The sequence below is a fragment of the Hipposideros armiger genome, unplaced genomic scaffold (assembly GCF_001890085.2).
Source record: "Hipposideros armiger isolate ML-2016 unplaced genomic scaffold, ASM189008v1 scaffold_473, whole genome shotgun sequence".
NCBI lineage: Eukaryota > Metazoa > Chordata > Mammalia > Chiroptera > Hipposideridae > Hipposideros > Hipposideros armiger.
Window position 1 is genome coordinate 855758 of NW_017731823.1, and position 21676 is coordinate 877433.

The 21676-nt window shown below is 35.6% G+C and overlaps 1 protein-coding gene across 2 annotated transcripts in view; it reads right to left on the reverse strand.

Annotated features, from left to right (window-relative positions):
• BMP2K (BMP2 inducible kinase) overlaps positions 1–21676 on the reverse strand; it is a 111665-nt gene that overhangs the window by 15172 nt on the left and 74817 nt on the right. The window contains exons 10-15 of one of the 2 annotated variants that reach the window (XM_019666534.1): positions 18371–18531; positions 14021–14217; positions 12875–12973; positions 11956–12140; positions 7427–7584; positions 614–724 (exon numbers count right to left, since the gene is read on the reverse strand). In XM_019666534.1, the coding sequence (XP_019522079.1) occupies positions 614–724; positions 7427–7584; positions 11956–12140; positions 12875–12973; positions 14021–14217; positions 18371–18531 (911 nt within the window). The remainder of the gene's footprint in view (positions 1–613; positions 725–7426; positions 7585–11955; positions 12141–12874; positions 12974–14020; positions 14218–18370; positions 18532–21676) is intronic. The other variant, XM_019666535.1, reaches the window with a different exon arrangement.

A 21676-nucleotide genomic window follows, 5' to 3' on the forward strand; every position in this document is an offset into this window, starting at 1 on the left:
AACAAATTCATTTATGCCAAAGTGGAATTCTACTCCATCCTAGTAACCTCAACACTGTTAATTGTGTAATTACTTTGAAAATATTACAACAAATATTTTTAAATGGTGAATAATAATATTTAAGTTCTGGAATGAAATCAAAACAAGGATGTAAGAAGAAAAGAGTAGGTAATTTGTCACAACATGATGATGAAAAATACAAAGTCAATATTTTTAAAATGCAGCTACAAGAGAGCATGTATAAACTAGCAAAATATAGGACTTTTAAGCAAAAAAGCTAAGCATAAAAATATCTTTTATTTAAATATAAAAATAAGAGATTTTCATGCACAGATTTTTTTCAACAGTATCCAATAATAAAGGTGAAAAGAAACAGCTATGATTCTATTATGTAGGTCAGCATTTTTCTACGTTGGCAAAAGACACAACTGAATAACCCAATGCAAAGAATATTAGGAAGACTAGGATAGCTAAAGGTTAAAATCATCTTCTATTTTCTGTAACTAACAGCTGATTCTCTCTTTGGCTTTATATGAAGAAGAATTTTTGTTCTTAATCTTGTTCTTTTGTGTATTGTTTTAATGGTGGTGATGATGTTATATATGTAACTTGCCTGAGTGAGAAATGAAAGGAACAGAACCGAAAGGATCTTCTGGAGGTTGGTTATGTGGAGCACAAAGTGGGTCTACATTCTTATCTGAGGATGCGCTCGCCTCGAGCCTGTCTGCAAAAATAAGATGAAACAAAACAAAAATAAAATAAAAACAAAATGGTCTTCAATGTTTTTTTTTCAAAAAGTGGTTTACAGTATAAATAAAAGCAAAAATTAAACCAAGGAACAGCTTTTTGAAAAATAATTAGACTCAGAGTTCCTTCTTCTAAGTATTAGGGGGTAGTCCTGAATTTAATACGTATTTGTTGCTAAAAAGGCAAGCTTAACAACATAATCTCAGGGCTAGATTTCACTAAATACAATTCATTTAATAAATAACTTGGTTTGGTTTATTTAAATACAAGCTGCCTTCAACTTGTAACATACTGGACCTGAATTTAGACTCAGCTTACTCAACAGAGACGTATTTGCCAACTTTCTCCATAAATAGATATGGAAAAAATATGCAAATGGCCTCTCATTCATAAAATAAATTCTATTTCTCAATAGCAATAAGAAATTCATTATATTTTGCTTTATTGTTCATTTCTCATACTATTTATAATTATTAAATCATTCACATACACACAGATACAAACATGTAGATATCTCTCTATTAAATGCCTTAATGACATAGTGTATTTATTCATCCAACAAATACTTAAGCATCTATATTCTATTTAGATACAGCCACTGTTCTAGGCAATGGGCACTCAACATCAAACAAAACAGATTGTTGCCCTCGCGGAGTTTTTATATGCTGGCATGGAAAAACAAATAATGAGCAAATGAGGAATATATAGATGCAGTATGTTCAAAACAAATAAAGCCATAGAGGAAAATGCAGTGTTGGGTAAAAGAAAAGGGGAGATTCTGATGAGATGGTTCTGGGATGGGTCCTAAGATTCTGCACTCCAACAAGCTCCCAGGTGATGTGATAGTACTGGTCCTGGGGCAAACTTTAAGGCAAAACCCTCATCTACAATATCCTGAACATACTTAATTACCGCTGTGGACAATTAATTCTTTAAACACCTTTATGATATTGGATACAATTATCAGCTTTTATGGCTAAAACTAACTGCAAAATCCACATGAAACTTTAGGTTGTTTAAATTTTTGCTTAAAATTTTGTTGAAGCACCAATAAATATTTTTGTTAAGGAAATACATCTGACAATTGATATATGCACAAACAAAACTTAAGAGCTACTTTTCCAATCGAAAACTGCAATGGATAACAATGAAAATTTATTTTAGGTGTTCTTTTTCAAGATATTAACTGTATTCTTGATTCAGAAAGCTATTAACAGATGTTGATTGTACCATGAAAAATTTTTTTATTTTGTTGTTCAACACCTATTAAAGAGAAGTTAGTCTCAGCATCATTCTGAAAAAATAAGGTTGGAGAATATATAACAAAGGATTTTTAATTTATTGTGGTGGGAAGTCATAATCAAACCTTAAGGAGAGGCCGAAGAATCACTGAATCAGAGAGGGTAACCACCAATGTTCTCAGGCCCCAAACGTATTTACAGAGTAACTTTAAAACCAAGGATTGTTCCTGTATCACAGTCCTCCTAGACTCCTCCATACTTTCTTCATCTCCCAAATTCTGGTGCACGAAAGAGTGATGACAAAGGAAAGAGGGAATGGGATAGGACAAATGGAGAGACTGTCTCTGAGTAAAAGCCACAGCATATCAATATCCAGGAGCCCTCATTCTTGAAAATCAAGACAGTATATATAGGTACTTCCATCTAAATTAGGAACAAAGTTCCTTCCTAAAACATCTGCACCAGAATTGCCAGGATTCCTGTATAAAATGTAGTTACCTGGGCCCTACCACACAAAGAACGAATCAAGTTATTTGGGTAGGGGCTTGCGAATCTACATTTTAACATACTCTCCTGGGTTTATAAACTTCTGTACCAATGGTTCTCAAAATTTAAAAATGCAAAATTGCCGCTACAGGTTCTTTGAATCCTCATGCACTGGTGTATTATCTCCATCAATCTATGGTGGGTGAATTCTTGGTAAATGTATAAATAGAACCATGTAGTTATGACAAGAGTACAAACATTATCATTTAGGAGTAAACAGGTACTTTTTGGATACATGGTCCCCATAATTAAAAATATGGAGATACTGTTCTATACAAAGTTCATTTATCCAATTATTTCAAAACAGGAATTGGGATAAACTCACTATAAAATGCATCATGTTTTCATTGTTCCACAAAATACACAATCAATTTTTCCATGGAGGATTTTATAAAATAATTTAGATTTCCAAAGTTCATGATAATCTGGGTCCCAGGGCACAAAAGACAAAATAAATACATGTATTAATATTATAAATTATCAATTACTTATAAGTAAAAACTAATAAAATGGTATGTGTAGAGTGACTTTTCAAATACACTGCCACCCCTAAAATGTATTTCAGTTTCATTTTCAAATAACTGATTGTCTTTACATTAGAGCAAAATTTGAGTTTGATTTGTCCAGTATAAGAAACTTACCTCCTCCTGCCTTCCCAAAAGAACTGTGTTGGTAAATAAAGACAGTATCGTTTCAAGAATTTTAATTGATATAGATGGCAAAAATACAGGATTTAAAAAATCCTAGAGTCAAAGTATTTTCCATAATATCAGAAAAAAAATAACTATTCTAAAAAGCTAATTTAGCAGCTTATATGAATAATGGCCACACGGTTAATAAATAAGGTTAAAAGTACAGTCTTCATCTGATACTTTTGAAACTGTTTTAATATACTTTAAAATTTCTGATACTTTGTAGCGAAGAAAAAGGATAAGTCTGAATTAGCTTAAAATAGTGAGACAATGTTTGAAAACAAATTAATTATATATACAAACATTTACATCTATTTTATTGTGTGGCTTCATAGGAAAAAAAACAAACACATTCAGTAGAATTTGTAAAGCAGCCACAGTCTTTAGTTTCTTCTATTCTTCCTTTTAGTTTTTTTGGTGCAATTTTAAACAGAAAAAAACCCAAAAATCCACCATCAACAAAAAATAATATTCTATCCCATTAATATTACTTTTAACATGTAGAAGCTATACAGCTATTTGAACAAATACAAGTTAAAAATTTTCCCCAAAAAACACCTGTATTCTAATTAGTGTTTAATGTATTAAATAGTATTACCATTAGATTTCTAAAGTTTACATACTAATCTGTATGTTTTGGTACAATAGACAATGAAAAATACAAATTTAATTTTTTTAAAATGTCACTGAGACCAGCTTTATTAGTAACACTTAATTTTGATTTAATGTTTGGTCTTAAATAGGAACAGGTTAAAAAAAATCTGAACCATAAATAATACTGTTAAACTGAAAGCAAAAGCAAGAAAAATCAGATTTATTTTATATGTTAAATCCCTTTGCCACCAAGTATATGGAATCAACTATATTATTAAAGATACTAAAAAAGTTTTGTTACCAATTACTAATATTTTGGAATTTTAGTATCTCAAAACATATGATTTTAAAATTACCTTAAGGATAATACACATAAGTAAAATATTTCCTAGATACCATATCCTTTTTTTTTCTTAATAAATATACCATTTTGAAAACAAGCCTGAAATGGGAGTGTATAATTCTGAACAATCATTACATGGGCAATGGCTATATTTTTAAGGGTCACACTTAAAGGTATTCAAATTCCTTACTGGAAAGCATCTCATAAAACAAATATAAAGAATTTTACAAAGGAGTAGGAAAACTTGATAAATAGTGGCTGTGGGAAAAAAAGTGAATTTGATATTTCAAATGCATCAATTATTTATTCATTCATTTTGGGAAGGCTGTTAGGAACAGAGGAACCAATCTATAAAAACCAACAATCAATTTTGATTACACTGTTAGTTTTCTACTGAAACTCTTAAGTTTCTGGAAGAGGTCTTTTGCCCATCACTGTAATTTAAACCTGATCACTAAACTAGATCAAATATTAGATACCTTACTGCTTGTGAGTGAGAGGTACTAGAGATGACTGAATATTACAGTTCAGTAAAACTTTGTGAGGAGGACTTTCTAAATTATAGTCTCTGCATTATTGATTTCTTTATACACTTTATTAAAGACTTTCCATTTTTCTTGAATCCCATTATTATGACTACCAATTATTAAGGCAAAAACAGACACTCTTCCATCTCCTTCCTTGCCGTTATCTTTCTGTTGATGTGTTTGCCCACAAAGCCCCTTCTAATTTGTTTTTTAATTGCCAGCTGAGACCTGATATTTTAAATATAGTTTGGTTAAAGGGCAATAGCTTCGTAAGCTGGAGCCTAAAGAGTTATACAGGAGGTGAGAAAAGGGAAAGTGGCATTTTATTGAGTGCCCAGACACTTTAAAGACAGTATTTCATTTCATTTTCTTGACAACCCTATGAGGAAAGCATCATTATATCCAGTTTTTTTTAAATTTTTATATTTTTTAGCTGAGCCATCCTCAGAGTTGCTCAGAGCTCGCACTCTTAGGTGAGCTCTTAACCAAATGAGCCACTTGGCCAGCCCCATTATACAGTTTTTAAATAAGGAAGTGTGACAGCAGTTAAGTGACTTTACTGAGATTACAACCTCGTTAAATGCCATCGTCAGGGATCAGAATTCACCTTTTTTGGTGCTATGTGCCAATTTAAGTGCATCAGCCTTAACAGTGATTTCAGTAGCTCAGAGACTATCTAGGTGGTTTCGAAATGGATGAGTTGTTCCAAGTCTGACCTTCAGATAAAATTCCTCCTGGACTTTCATTTGGAACTTAACATCTTTCCACAATTAACACTGCAATGAAGTCTGAACACTCTGTGGCATACATATGTGTGCACAAACACACACACAAATTACATATGTTATCTGGCCTTGAGGTTTAAAAGCAAATAGCTGGTTAAGAATTTTACATGCTAAATCGAAGTTTTATGAAGTTATGCAAACATGAATATTTATTTACATGCCATTGTTGCATATGGGAAGTAAATAAAACTTGAGTGTCGTTACAAATTCTAGGGAGCTTAGAATAACACATTTTTATTATAAGGTCATTGTAATGTGAATGAATACCCTTTCTATAAACTGATTTTTTTTTTAAAGAAGTTTTCTTAAGGAGTAAAAACTACTGATTTAGCGAACTCTTGGTTACTGTCGTGGTCACAACACATTAAAATGAGTATTTTAATTTTACCTTTTACTTTAAAAATAATCCTATAAATTACAATGATTTGGTTGCCCCTTTGTCTCTCTGCCACCGCCCCCTCAAAAGGAGATGCTTCATTTCCTTTTTTAAAACCTTACTTTTGGGGCCACTCAACATAAATTGTAGGAAAAATGTCAAACAAAAAAGTTGTGGTTGAAAAAAAAATTTTTTAATAAAAAGATGATTGGTTTTACCAAAGTTAACAAACCTTTATTAAAGGTTTAAAGCTCATTCTTAGATCTCCATTTAATCATCAATTTAATTTTTCATAATCATATAACCAATATGTAAAGTACAAATTTAAATCCCAACCATTTTTACATAAATTCAGGGCATTTAAAACTTTACATAAAATACAGAGGGTGACAAAAAAATGTATACACATTTTAAGAATGAAAAACTGTATTAAAATTGTTATATTCAATATATACTGTAGAAAAGATGAATACAAGTCACCTCTGCAACTACAAGAGGTGCTCAGAGTGGTTACCATCAGCATCCAGACACTTCTTATTAGAGCGAACTACTGCTTGAGCAATGTTGACCAACTTGTCCACTTGTATACATTTTTTTGGCACCCCCAGTATATACCAATTGGGAATAAAGCATTTCATCTAATAAATGTTCTCATAAAGCCAGTTACCTAAAATAAAATAGAAACTAGGAACTATAACTAGGGACCATTCAGACCTTTTTACATGCAAAAATGGGTGAACACACTTGGATATGAATATACACACTTTCATGTGAGCGCACGCACACACACACACACACACACACACACACACACACACACACACACATACACGCAAGCCTCAGAAACCTGAAAATTATCTACATACTATGGAAGTAAGCTTTTTGCTCCTATTTGGCAACCTCCTCAAAACATTCCACACATCTCTTTTCTGAGAAAGAACTTTTCTAAAATACATATGGCGAGGCTTGACATATATATTAGGTAGTTTAAGAAAAGGCAATGATTTCAAGTAAAAACATTGAGATATCTGATTTAAAGTTGGAAAGAATTTATTTCACTTTTGCCATATCAGGACAACAAAGAAGCCCTTTTATGTCCCCACTCATTAAAAGGGCATTACAAAACATTAACATAATGTAGTAGCCCATGTTTTCTTTCAGGCACTTTCAAAGGGCATCTCAGACCCACAGTATCTTCTACTGAGTGTGCAAGAAAACAGAGCTGCAAAATGATTAGTAAGGCAAGATACTAATGTTTCCCTTTTTATTTGAACATTAATCTTCCATGTTTCGGAGATATTCTGAATTTAACATTCAAATATATGCAGTAGTTAAGTGTTAGGAATCAACGTATCATCAGCAATCTTGGGTTTCATAGCTACTATCAAGCAATGGCATTCTAATGCACACAACATAGTTTGATAGTATGTGTAAAAGAAGATGGCCTGATTTTTGCCCTCAAATGCACAAAAAGAATTTTCTATTTACCCTCTTAAAACAGTCTTTGGCCTTGCTGAATAATTATAGAGCTGTTATTTTACTGTGAAGCAAAATAAGCCTTCAGGTGTCCCTTACTTGATCTTAGAAGGTCAAATTCTCTGTCCAACAGTTCTTCTTCTGTTAATTTGGAAAAATTATCCTCTCCAAAAGGATTCCACCCCGACATATCAGGTGGGTTACTGATGTTCTTCTGATATGTAATATTTGCAACTGCCTCTTTGTCAGCAACTGGCCTATAGTAATAATTAAGAGAGGAAAGAGAAGGAAAAAAACATTAGAAATGAAATTTTTAAATGCTCTAGTTCACACTTTATAAATGTTTAGAAAAGCAGATCATTGTATTATGATGGATTGAGAGGAAGGCCTCCTGGCATCTGAACAGCATCCGTAGGTCACGAGCTGTGTATCCCTGAACTGCCTTAACCGCTCTCTGTCTCAGCCTCCTCATCTGTAAAACAGGAGTAACAGTATCTACCTCATAGCATTACTGACAAGATTAAATGATTTAATACACATAAAGCAAAGAGAACAGTGTCTGGTAAAAAAAAACACACAAAATAACACTAGTAAGCACTCAATAAATATTAACTACCATTATAGTGAATAAACCTTAAAGTGAAAATAAGTTGCCATACCCAACAGCATTGCTCTAAAATCACTACTGAGTAAAGGTGATCTTATGTCCTGTTGCGATACCACAATAATTTTCCTTTTGACAAAGGCATTCTCTATACAGCTACTAACAAATGATTAACTGCTAAGGATTGCGTTATGAATTAGCTAAAACTAGATGAGGTTATTTTCTATATAGTAAATCTTTCTTGGTGTTTGAAGTATCTATAGTCTGGGGCCTTGGACCACTGGGTCTATGAAAGTTATCTGAAAGACCTCTTGGCTTTTAAGAGAAGATGAGTCTAAAAACTTCTTAACTTGAGAGTCCCCGGGTACCTCTCCTTCAATCCAGCCTGCAAACAACATAGGCAATGAGGCGATGTAACCAAGTTGTCCAGTTTTTTTCATAACTCAGATCCAGATCTTCTAACATTGGTAATGGAGGAACAATCTTTATGTACTTCTTAAAAAGTATCTCGATTTTGCAAGCCTTGACTCATCCCCTCAAATTTGCATTCCCCTTGGTAGCTCACTGCCATTGCCACCACACAGATCTTAAATGGGAAGAGAGGGCAAAAGTTGCCTATTTAATCTGCTAGTCCAACCCCCCCTCAGTATAGCTGAGCCAAGAATGGAACGTTTAAATAACTTACTAAAAGCCAGAGAACAAGAAACACAGTAATTGCTCAACAAGAAGATAGCCTTTGGGCCGGCCAAGTGGCGTGTTGGTTAAGAGTTGGCTTTGGACGCCAGCTCTGAGCAGCAGGGCCCCAATTCGGATCCCACATGAGGGCCAGTGATGCTGCCCCCTCTCTACAGCTAAGATGGTTAACAACACCTCAACCTGGACCTGGGCTGCCATGAGTCGCTGGCGATGGCGTAGGCTGCAGTGGGGCTGGCCAGCAGCGGGCATGAGCTTTCGTGAGCTGCAGTGGGCTGCCATAAGCTACCGTGTGTGGCCGGCAGCCAGCGTGAGCGACCGGCAGCCGGCGTGAGCTGCCAAGAGCTGCCGTGAGCGGCCGTCCAGGGTCCGGCGACTGATCTGCCTCACCCGGGAAGAGCGCAATGATAATACCAACATGGGCCAGTGAAGCGACGTCGTCCACAACTAGACTGAAGAACAAAAGGACAGCAACTTGTCTGTTCCCCTTCCCTGATTCCCCAACGCTGTTCCCCTCCCCCAGTTCCCCAATAAAATCTTCAAAAAAAAAAAAAAAAAGAAAATAGCCTTCTTAATAAACATAGCTTAGCTACCTTAATAATAAGTATTCGGTTGTCGGAAAAGTCATGAGGTATTTTTTCTATGTTTTTCATTGCAAAAATGTGTCATGACTTTTCCAACTCAATATAATTTAGTTTAGAACTCACTCTGGGGAATGCATTTGTTGCTAAGGTCTAAGCCTGCCTCCCTGACAGAATCCCATCTTTAATCCCAAAACTATCTTCAAGAACTTCCAAAACTAAGAAAAACCGGCATTCCCCTTCTGCCTGTCAATGATCCCTTTTAGAACTTTCTGATTCCATATCCGAATCACCCTCTTATTGTTCCTGGAATAAATTAATGGCTTTTTCTAGGTAGATTGTAATTCAATTGGGGGTGGTGGTGGTACATTAACCTACAATTTCAACAGGTGTTAAAATATGCCTACAAGCTCTCTGACACTCCACCCTTCTAAGGGTAAAACCGAATTCCCTGTCCTTGAATGTGAACTAGAGCTAGTGACTCCATTCTAACAAATGAAATATGGCAGAAGTGCCAGAGTGTGACTTCTGAGACTGGGTTGTAAAAGGTATCACAGGTTCCTTTTTGCCCTTTCTTTTGGACTACTCATTCTGGGAGAAACCAGAATAAATGACTCCCTGTTTAAAACAGTCTTTGGCTTTGCCGAAGAGAATATCCTGGGCAGTCTTTTGGAAAGATCCACGTGGCAGAGACCTGAGGCCTACTACCCAAAGCTGTGAATGAGCCTTCTTATAGACAGATCCTCGCACCAGCCAAGACTTCAGCTGTGGCCAACATTTTAACTGTAACCTCATGAGAGACCCTTCCTTGGACATAAATATAGAGCTAAGCCACTCCTAAATTCCTGATCCAAAGAAAGAGTGTCAGATAATGTTTATCATTGTTTGAAGGTACTAAGTTGTACAGTAATTTATTATGCAGCAACAAATAACTAACATAGGGTGATTTATATCATAAGCTAATATATGTAGATGTTTATTTATTTAACTATTATTTGAATACAACATGGTAATACTGTCCAATATTCATACTAAAGATATATTAACACAGTGGAGGGTAGAAACTTTAGCAGAATATTGAGTAGGAAATAATCACGCTAACCAAGATAGTGACCCTTTTCCTGTGTTCTAAGGAACCACTTGCTTTCTGATCTTCTACTCAAATGTCCCTTATATACTTAGAGCCAAATATTTAACTCCAATCTTCACTTTCCACTGACTTAGTCATAAATAGGGATATATGCTTACAAATCACCTTTTAAAGTGTTATAGAAGATAGTTATTACACATAATCCTCTGTATAACGATTGATATTAAATAGAAATAATAATAGTAAAGTAGCATTTAATGAATAAAAACTATTCCATTCTTATCCCTAGGGTACTTATTTTGAGGTATGTCTTTTTTATAAATTTATTAGCTTGCTACTTGTATTTCAGACTATATTTTAGTGGCTTTAGTTTATAATGTATAATATTATTTGCCTTATTTTATTATTTATAATAATGCTATTAATTTATTAAACAAAAAAGTGCTATATGGGTTAATAAAAAAATTGAAGAGTAGGCAAATGACAAAGAGTTTGGCAAACACTAAAGATCTGGATCTTTAAGCGAGCCTTTGATCGTGTGCGCAGCTCTCCACGTAGACACACGTGTCCTGCTTCAAGCACCTCAATCTCTGATTTAGGAAAGCACTTCAATAAATCAGTTTGGTTTTTTGTCCTCCTTCACTTTCTCTCTTTCTCTCTTTCTCTCTCTCTCTCTCTCTCTCTCTCTCTCTCTCTCTCTCTCTCTCTCTCACACACACACACACACACACACACACACACACACACAGGGTGGGAAGTGTACTATAGCAAACTGTGTACTGTAACCTTCCCTTGACATGCTCAGTGAACAAGTAGGCTACTAAGGTAGCTGTTTCTCATGCCCCACTCCTGGCCAAAGCTTGTAGACACCCTTTCCCAGCTGATGTTTCACACTCTGAAACAGTGTTGTATGAGAACTTCTTTGGTGTCCTAGTAACCAAAGCTCTAAACAGCTACTGCCTCCTACATATCTAAACATATTAGGAAGTATTTATAATGGTCAATAGATTCATAATTACAAAATCCTGAAACATTCCCCATATCAAATCTAAGTTTGAGAAAAATTTGTATCACAGTTTTTTAATTTATTATAATGCTTTCAATATAAATTACCTATGAAAAATAACTCTACAAACCAATGTATCTGAATAACCAAAATACACTGTTTCCCAACTGTTATGGTAACAATAAACTTGCTGTATCATCATCTTTAAAAACATCCAAATGACACAATAAAATTTTTCGTTACCTGTTTAAATTAAACCAAATTTGACAATTTTATGAATAAATATTATCAAATTAATTGAAAATAACGTAAGTTGAAAAAGTTAAATTAACTTATCTACAAGGATTATTTATTTTAACTATTAAAGTAGCTTGTTATGGTTTTGTTTTCACTTAAATTACAAAGAATGTCTTAACATATAAGCCAATAATTCCCTTAGCCTTAAATGCTGCTGGATGTTACTAAGCCTTATCTGCAAATAGCCGTTAGCAGAATTAATTAATGGAAATGCATGGAAGGATAGGGATGCACAGGGACCAGAAGAAAGGGCTCATGAAAGAAAAGGGGGGACTCTAGTGCCTCCATTCCACAGTCACACCTACTTCCACAGTAATTTCCTTTGCATTCATTTGTATTCACTAGAAAAATACTTGCCTATTGGCACTGTAAGAGGAGCCCATCATGGTTCCAGCCTGAGCTGGAAGTGATGAAGCGTAGGAAACTAATGCCGGTGAGAACTCTTGAGGGGAGGTAAGATACTCAGGTGATGCCTGTTGTTGAGACTGCTGATGGTGAGCTAGCATTTGCTGCTGTATGAAAGCCTGTTGATACTGCTGCACCTGAAACAAGAAATGTCATTATATATAACAAGGTCAAAAGTCACTAAAGCACTGTCAGCCTCATATCTATTTACTATGTTCCTTCTTTTCACATTGGCAACAAGATCAGAAACTTGAAAAATAATTTATATCTGAAGGAGCAGATGCCTACTAGAAAACTACAGCAAGATGAAATAAATCTATTTAACAAGTTGTGAAGCTAGGCTCACTTGTCAGGATTCAAAAATCCTCCTTTAAATACTTTAAGAAAAAGACAACAGAGTAGCAAGTCTCTAGTATAGTGGTTTCTATAAAAAAAGGTCAAACTATTCTCTGAAGCAAATGCAATTTTCCTTTGGGTTTATTTTTCTTCAGTCAACACTTGACAAATGAAAGGGACAAATGACAAAAGATCCTGGGTAATACTGGGTTGTAGGAAAAGTCATGTTGCATTTTTGCAACGAAAAACAGAAAAAATACATCCTGACTTTTCCGACAACCCAATAGATCATTTCCCTTATACTATGAGATAAGAGAAAAAAACTATCAGTCAGTTACAATGTGCCAAATTTAAATGCTATAGAATTCAGCCCAATTCAAACCTGCTTGAGAATACATGACTGGCTTTGATAAAATATGTGTGATTAACTAACTTGGATCGATTCTGAATTATTGAATTCTGAATAATACCATTTACCCTGTGAATTCCAATAGTATACTCAGAAAGAACTCTCTAGAAATTATATAACACTTACCACTGTAGGATACTGTGGTGCAGAAGGCTGCGGCTGATATACCGAATGCATTAAAAACTGCTGATGAAGCATTTGTTGTTGCTGCATTGCATGTTGATACTACAATGCAAAAATCAACAATTTTATCAATATCACTCATGCCTGTTTTGTGCCACAGTGTTTTTGTTTTGTTTTGTTTTTTGTTTTTTAAAGTACTGGTTTTACCATGACAAAGATTTGGGTAGTCAGTAGTCCAAATACCAATGTAAAATAGCTACAGTCAATAAGTGACTATAACTTATATATGCTTAATGGAAATGGTTTCAACATTATCAACGAAACATAATAGATTCAACTCAAACCATTTCCAACACAGTTTAAGGATGTTGGGAAAAAGCCTAAACCTAAACACATTTACCAGTTGAGGAAGACACCGAAGTCACCTGTGTCCAGAACTCATGACAGTAAATTCCCACTCTCCTCTACCTCCCGTTCAATGGTGTCTTCTGGTCATCCAATGGCACCACCTACTTAACTACCTTCCACTCTGGGTCCTTCAGTCAAGACCAGAGGAGGGAGACACCCATGAAGTGTCAAGCATGTAACTGGCTCAAATGCAGTTCAGGAAATGTTGAAAGGATAATGGTGGCGATCATTAAATTTAAAATAATTTGGAGAAACTAGAAATTTGCAGGTTCTGATGAGGCAAAGGACAGAATAGAAGTTAAGGTCATTTTTTCTAATGTCCCTTCCAACTCTAAATGCCATCCTCCACCATACACATATACACCAACCCAGGCAAAAAATCAAAACCTAAGACAATGTTCCAACATTAATGTAATTATTCTACATACTGAACTCAAAATGTAAACCTAAAAAGGATAAAATCCATCAAAAATTGTGGTGTTTATTCATGATGCCAAATGACTAGATGAACATTCTTTGCTTCATACAGCCATGATGCAACCTGTTTCAACAGAATATTCTTAAGTATCTCACCAAATGCAAATAAAATATATTCTTTAACAATCAGAAAACTGAGTAATATGTTTACTTGATTCTAGAGTTCAAGCGCCCATGGCACAGAAGGGAATTCAGTGATATTTGAAAGCTGCATGAATTTCCCAACACTAACTACTTCCACACCTAAAGTAACAGGAGAGTTACCTGCTGCATATAAGCATCCTGCTGCTGCTGCTGCTGCTGCTGCTGCTGCTGGTGAGGATGGCGGTGCTGCAAGTGCAGCTGCTGCAGTCGCCAGTCTCCTTGCTGCAGCTGCTGCAGAACTCGGTGCTGCTGCGGGGGCTGCTGAGGGGGCGCTTGCCCCAACGAAATCTCAGGGCTGCTTCCAGGTCTCGGGGCTCCTAAAAGAGGTTTCCAAATACTTTCATTTCAATAAAATGGTTGGAATTTCAAAGCATTCATTTCAATAATCATTTAACCAAGGCATGTATATCCTAACATAGAAACTTCCATAAGCATAGAGTTCCAAGGGATTATTTACTATACTTCTAAGTATCCATGAAAGTTAATTTTGCCAGCTACAGCTCTAAACAAGTCAATGTCTTAGAAATGCTTAATCTTTCATGCTTCATCTCTCCATGAACACACCAGTCCTGCCAGTTTGTTCCACATTTCTCAACTATATCATGCACTATATGAGTCTCTCTGCTAAAATGATTCTCTCCATCTAGAATGCCACTCTCCACCTACTGCAATTCTTCTTATCCTTTCAAGTTTAGCTCAAATCTCTCTTCCTTTTTCCTTCATCTAACACTTCCACTCAGTGACATTTCATGCTGCCTTGCACATATTAATTGCTTACATGGCTATTTCCTAACTAAGGTCCCTGAGGGATGGGGTGATGACTTATTTATCTCTTAGCACCCCAAAGAACCTTTTATATAACAGATATGCAATAAATGCTACTTCAATTAATCTACTGACATTGTCTCCAAAATGGATATTTATTTATAAGCTTCATAAATTTTACTATAGGAAAATCGTATGAATAAACTTTTGAAATTGATGAAAAATAAGATATACACAGCAGCAAAAGAGGAAATGAACTACACTGTAATTTCTATATTCTTTCCCAATGACTTACTGTAAATTCAAATGCAACTATTTAATCCTAAAGGGAAAAACAGGAGGGAGAGTAGAAGAAGGGAGAGAAGGATTCTTTTTCATCAATTTTGATATCTTCATACCTTCCTGGGCCTTAAGTACAACACTCTATGACAATAGTTTTACAACTATTTCTAATTCTTCCAATTATAAGAAAATGTTTGTTCATTTTAATTACTCCTGAAAATATTTATGAAAATATACAGAAGAAAATTAAAACCATAATTCCACCTCACAGACATAACCACCATTAGCCTTTTCAGTGTATTTCTTTCCATTTGGAAAGAGGATTAAAAAGTTAAGCTCCTCAGCTATCCATTCTTCTTTTCGGGCCCTGATATCTACCTGGAGAACACTCGTGGCTGGGGGTGAAGCCCAAACACAAATGAATGATCATCATGCAATAACTCATGAGACTCAACTCTCACCTCACAAACGGTGACTTTTCTTTAGCATCATTCAAGCTGAACAGAGCTCCTTGGTTCTCAAGCCAAGACCACAGAGCACCAGAAAACTCCCAAACAACATCACAAGAATCCCACATGAAAACAATGCTTTGAAGTATGTACATCATTAAGTCCTCCTACTATTATTCCCCATTTTGCAAATGATAAAACTGAAGGCTTAGAGAAGTTAAGTGAGTTCACAAAGTTAAAAATAAGTGATAAACTAGGAGAAAATATTTATTTGGCAAAGCTAATATTCACAATACATAAAAATAAAACCTTCAGAGCAATACAAAATAAAGACAAATCTCATAAAAAATCGCAAGACAATGCACAGAAGAAAACAAATTGCCAGTAATCATATGAAAGAGTACTATTAAGGAATATTAAAGTATAAACAAAAAAGTTTTGCCTATCAATAGGGAAACATTTTTAAAAACCGATACTATCAGGTGTTGACAAAGATAGGAATGAAAAGGCACTCACACTGTTGATGGTAGTATAAAGTTTTGAAGTCCTTTTGAATAGCAATTTAGCAGCATTAACAAATTTTAAATAAGTATACTTTTTAATATCTTCCTCAGAAAAATATAAATCAAAAGTCTGTTATAAGAATGTGTGCCACAGGGCCGGCCGAGTGGCTCAGTTGGTTAAGAGCTCGCTCAAGAGTGCAAGCTTTGAGCAACAGCGGTTCGAGTCCCGGCCCGAGCTGAGCTGCCGCTGAGCTGCCAGCAGGTGGCAGGATGGCTCAGCTAAAAAATAAAAATAAATAAAAAATAAGAATGTGTGCCACAACACTATTAATAATAGCAAATATTGAAAACAAGTTAAATGGTTCTATAAGCTATGGTACATTAATACTATGAAACATCATATACCTATTAAATATTATATGGTAGAGCTATATGCACAATTGTGAAAAGCTCTCCAAAATTTATTAAGTTAAAAACAAATCTAATCGCAGAGAACCATGTATAGTATGAATCCGTGTACTCATACTACATCCGAAAAACCACATGAATTATCTGTGTCTGTATGTATACACACAAGAACATGAAGGACTAGGACTGTGACCAGTTTACCCTGGGGAGAAAAAGAACGATTCTTCTCTGAATATTTCTGGGTTGGCTGAATATTTTAAAAGAGTATATTCACTTCATGCTATTTTCTGTATAATATTTAACGGAGGAAGAAGTGTTAAAAGATGAACATATGTGGGGAAAAGAGTATTATTTTTCCAGCGTAAGCTGGAAGCATGTAGAGAAAGAGAGACGCTGCCCCTGACATGGGGAGCAGGCCCGGCACTCACAGCTAGGTCTTGGTATTCTCCAGGTGAACACAAATAATTTCACTGAACACCAACATCAGTCACTCTGTGACTCTGATGGATCAGGACAAGACCTCTTCACAGTCATGTCTGAACACTGACAAAATCAGGAACATTGTCCAAACCACAAAAGTGACCAAACCTCTCCCTCTCCTGTCTAAGGTGACTGACTGATGCTTCTTTACCAACTGAGGCTTTGGCTTCCCCCCTTCTAGATACAATTGAAGATACCTAACAATATCATATCCCAGCTTCATGACAACTTCCAGCCTAGAGCAAAGCTCTACTTCCTTACAGTCTCACCAAAGCTACTTAAAACAAGCCCAAACCCCTTAATAAGGTTTTTCAAACACCATCTTACTGAGACACCCCCCAAGATGCCCATGGTACGTGGGTAATAAAACCCTTTTGTTCATCTACAAGTTTGTTTCTGGTGGTCTTTGGCTGAAGGGCATTGATACATGATAGACTAATAGCATCCCCAAACCCAAAATGGCAGAAAAAAGAGAAACACTGAATGCTTACTATGAAACAGAATTTTCCTAGATACCACACAACTTGTTATTTACTCCTTATAACAGGAAAAGTAGTTGTTATCCCCATTTTATAAAAGAGGCTAAGAAATGGTAAAATGGTAATTGGACACAAGAGATTTCAAATTCCTCTACTTTCCCCTTTTCCATGGAATACTCCTCCACTGGTACACCTGATCACTACAGAGGTATGCAACAATACTTCAGGTAACATAAACATTATCTAACCTGAGCATATACTTTACTTCATAGTAATAATAGTAGTTAATAGTTAACATTTCTTAAGGACATAGTATGTGGCAGGCATTATATTAAGCAGTCATTTAATCCTTACAACAATCCTATAAGATAGCTATTAGTATTTTCTTAACATATGTTACTAAAAAATGGAAGAAATAGGACTCATATCCAGGTTTATAAGCCTCAAAGTGTGGAATTGTAACCAGTAGCGTACCCTAATTTAAAACAATTTAATTGAAAACATTTTAACATTAAAATAAAACAGACATCATGAAATAAAATGCCAAACAGGGTTTTCTTGAGATGGGACTTCAGGATATATCCCCTCAACCCTTAAGAGAACAAGTTTACTTACTCTCTAATATTAGGGATATTTCCTTGGGGAAATAAGGGTTTTTTTTTTAAAGCTCCACACTATATTATAATGCTTAGGAGATATTTTAGATTAGAAAAACAATTTTCCTCAAAATGAGATGAGAAGACAAATTTCTATGCTATAATGTCCACATGGTCCAAGACAGTCCTCCTTTGCCAAGACTCTAGGTTCAGTGCAAAGACCTATAACTTTGTAAGGCTAGAGTTGCTTTCCTCTTTTAAATACAATACAGAATTTGCTATACTCTTGAGCTTTATTATCAACCACAAACCCTACTAGTTGATGACTCTAGGAATAAGCAAATTATGAGCTTTGTATGCTATGCTCTTATATGCCTATAACTTACCTTTGCCTACAATATAAGGAAAACAATTAGCTGAGTTGATTAGACATCAGCAAGTTTCCTGAAGCATTATGTTATCTATTTCACAATAGCAAGTTTGCTAGCAATTGGCAGGGCTATATTACCTTTTGGTCTGTGGTTACCAAATTCACCAGGAGCAGGGACTTTAACGGGTGTTGCCGAACTTTGAATGGTCAGCACATTGGGAGTGGCAGTAGTGGAGTTGGCCTTTGGTCTTTGTCTTGGTGCGATTGAGGTTTCTGTTGGTCCAATGGTATCTGTTATTCTGCAACAGAAGAACACATTTCATTCAATATTGGGGTTATTTCTAATTTATTCTTGGTTCTATAAAGCATCTATTTCAACAGATGCATTTTAATTATTATGAGGATGTTAGTCTTCTTGGTTCCTCCCTAAGTCTCATTCTCAAGTATTAAATATTTAATGAAGACAGGAAAGTAAATAAATCTAGTCATTTTCGTTAAACCAGTATGCTACACCATTCAGTCTGCCACTGAAGCTGGCAAAAAGAGTGCAAGATTGCTCTTACGGAGATGAAATACAGGAAACGAACAGAAACCTTATCATTTTTTGGGACAAAACCAATAGCCAACTCTCTGAACCAACTAGAGAAATAAAATAAAAAATAACAAATTAACAATCTTCCTTAGCAGCTTGAACTCTAGGCTTAACAAAAGAAAAAAGAAAAGATTATGCCCTAGGACATGTAAAACAAAAGAAGCCAAAGCTTTTAACAAGTGGAGCTACTTGCTCACGTTCAACCTCTTTTTTTTTTTTTTTAAGATTTTATTGGGGAATTGGGGGGATGGGAATAGTGCTGGGGAATTGGGGGAAGGGGAACAGACAAGTTGCTGTCGTTTTCAGTCTTCAGTCTAGTTGTGGAGGACGTGGCTTCACTGGCCCATGTTGGTATTATCATTGCGCTCTTCCTGGGTGAGACAGATCAGTCGCCGGCTTCTGGGCGGCCGCTCATGGTGCCTCTTGGCAGCTCATGCTGGCTGCTGGCTGCCAGCCACACACGGTAGCTTATGGCAGCCCACTGCAGCTCCACTGCAGCCTATGCCGTCGCCAGTGACTCGCAGCAGCCCAGCTCCAGGTCGAGCTGTTGTTCACCATCTAAGCTGTAGAGGGTGCAGTGTCACTGGCCCCCATGTGGGATCTGAACTCAGGCCCTGCTGCTCAGAACTGGCGTCCCAAGCCAACTCTTAACCAACACACCACTCGACTGGCCCACATTCAACTTCTTAAATATTCAACTTTGCTTTATTTAAAACACTGAGTGGAAATTATATAAAAATTTCCCACTAGGACTTAGTTTAGGCCACAGGCATGGGCGGTCAAATGGTAAGTATAATTTGGAAAGCAAGAGACACTAAATATAATTTAAGAAGACACAGATATTTGCTTTTCTCTTAAAAAAAAACAATAGGAAAAATCTTTAACATGCATATTTACTAACTTTTGCTTTCTATAAATTCAGTACAAAAACTCAAATAATTTTTAATACTCATATGCTCACTTTTCAACAGGATTGCAATAAAATATCTTTACCAAGTTCCCTGAGCATATTTTCAAGTAATTAAATACTTAAATTTTTTGCATGCATATGCTTTATTAAGTGCACATCTGCGGCCTCTGGAGAAAGTACTGTGAACCATAAGTGCACAGACAGACCTACGCTTCTTTCTTATATCTGTATGTGCCACAAGAGGGAGCCCTGTTTACAACTATCTTTCTAAGATAGTAAGTGAAATTGAATCAAAAGATTTTAGACAATTGTAGAGATACATTCTAAATATAACATTTATGTTTTAGATGGGATGGGGATGGTACAAGTCATATTACAATTGTATACATATAACCAACTATTTAGATATCATTTTAATGATAATCAAATATTTATTGAATTCAAATTATGGATGTGGCACTAAAACCAATGCTGTACTCCCTATGTTCAACTAAGTTGGAGGAAACATTGTATACAATCTTTCTATTTGTCTATCCATTCTTTATTAAGCAGGCAGTATAGGCCAGGCCTCTCACCCTGCCTCGGTACCGTTCTAAATCGCTCCATAGAGATTCACAAAACACAAGTATAACAAACCTCTGAAAAGCATATTAAAGTTCTGCAGACTTTGATTAATCTAGTGTTTCCTAATTTATTTCACCAATGTATCAATATCTAATATACAACTACTGATAGCCAGAAAACACAGTACAATAGTTTGTCTTCAAAGAATTTACAGTATACCTACAGAGTTAGGGCATGTGTTCATAAAAATATAATAAAATTTAACACAGTAAAAATAATCAGTGTCACGCTAATGCTGTCAAGGTTCTTGGAGGAGTAATTCTACCTTTATCGTAAGCTGGCTAGAGAAGGTTTCAGGTAGGAACTGGAGATGAAAAATAAATATGCTTTCATTAGTGAAAAGAACCTGAGCATTCTGTGTGAAGAAATGGGAAGAAAATGCCTGGACAGATTAGGCAAAGTGAAGACATGAACTTGACTGAAATGAAAGACTGAGTAATTACTAGTCTCACGCTGCTGCACGGGCTCTTCTGCACCGTTACAACATAGACACACAACTGTTCTCTCTGCTTTCCTTCTTTTCTTTCCTCCTACCACCTGAGCAATCTTCCTAAAACACACACTCTCTCTCCTTTTTAAATCCTTCAGTGTTCCATCTGCCAGGACAGTGATTCTCAACCGTTCTACCTTTCAGATATGTCACATAAGCTTCACGTGTTTAACAGTCCCAAGAGCGGGTGCAGATTTTTAGGGGTGGAAGGCGGCTTTTAAGAAGTAAAGCAAACAATGCCACAGGCTGAAGGCAAAGCAGATATTCATAAAAGCTTGTTTTAATGTCAATAATGAAAATATTTAAATATTTCTCACCTCCCACCACCCCCATGGAAATATGCCTTTTACATGAAAAAAAGGCTAACTTATTTTTTTATTAGGTTTTACATACATTTAGATTTTTTTCAAGTTCTTTACTGATATTACTGATATAGTATTTATACAGAGGATGCCAAAAAAATGTGTACACTTCTCATGAAAGGAAAACTGTATTAAAATTGTAATACTCAACATATACCGATAACAAAAGATGAATACAAGTCACATTTGACTCCTGCAATTACAAGAGGTGCTCAGAGTGGTTACCATCAGTGTCCCAACACTTCCGATTTTGGCAAACTACTGCTTGAACAACGCTGACCAAAGTGTCCACTTGTATGCATTGTTTTGGCACCCCCGGTATTTTGATCAATGAACCTTATTTTTTTTAGATACATAATGTATAGATTTTTAACATACTATGAATAGCACTGAATTTCAGCTATGTTAACTATTTCATTTACTTATAATTGTATAGCTATAACTTGTGTCACGGTGGAAACATAAA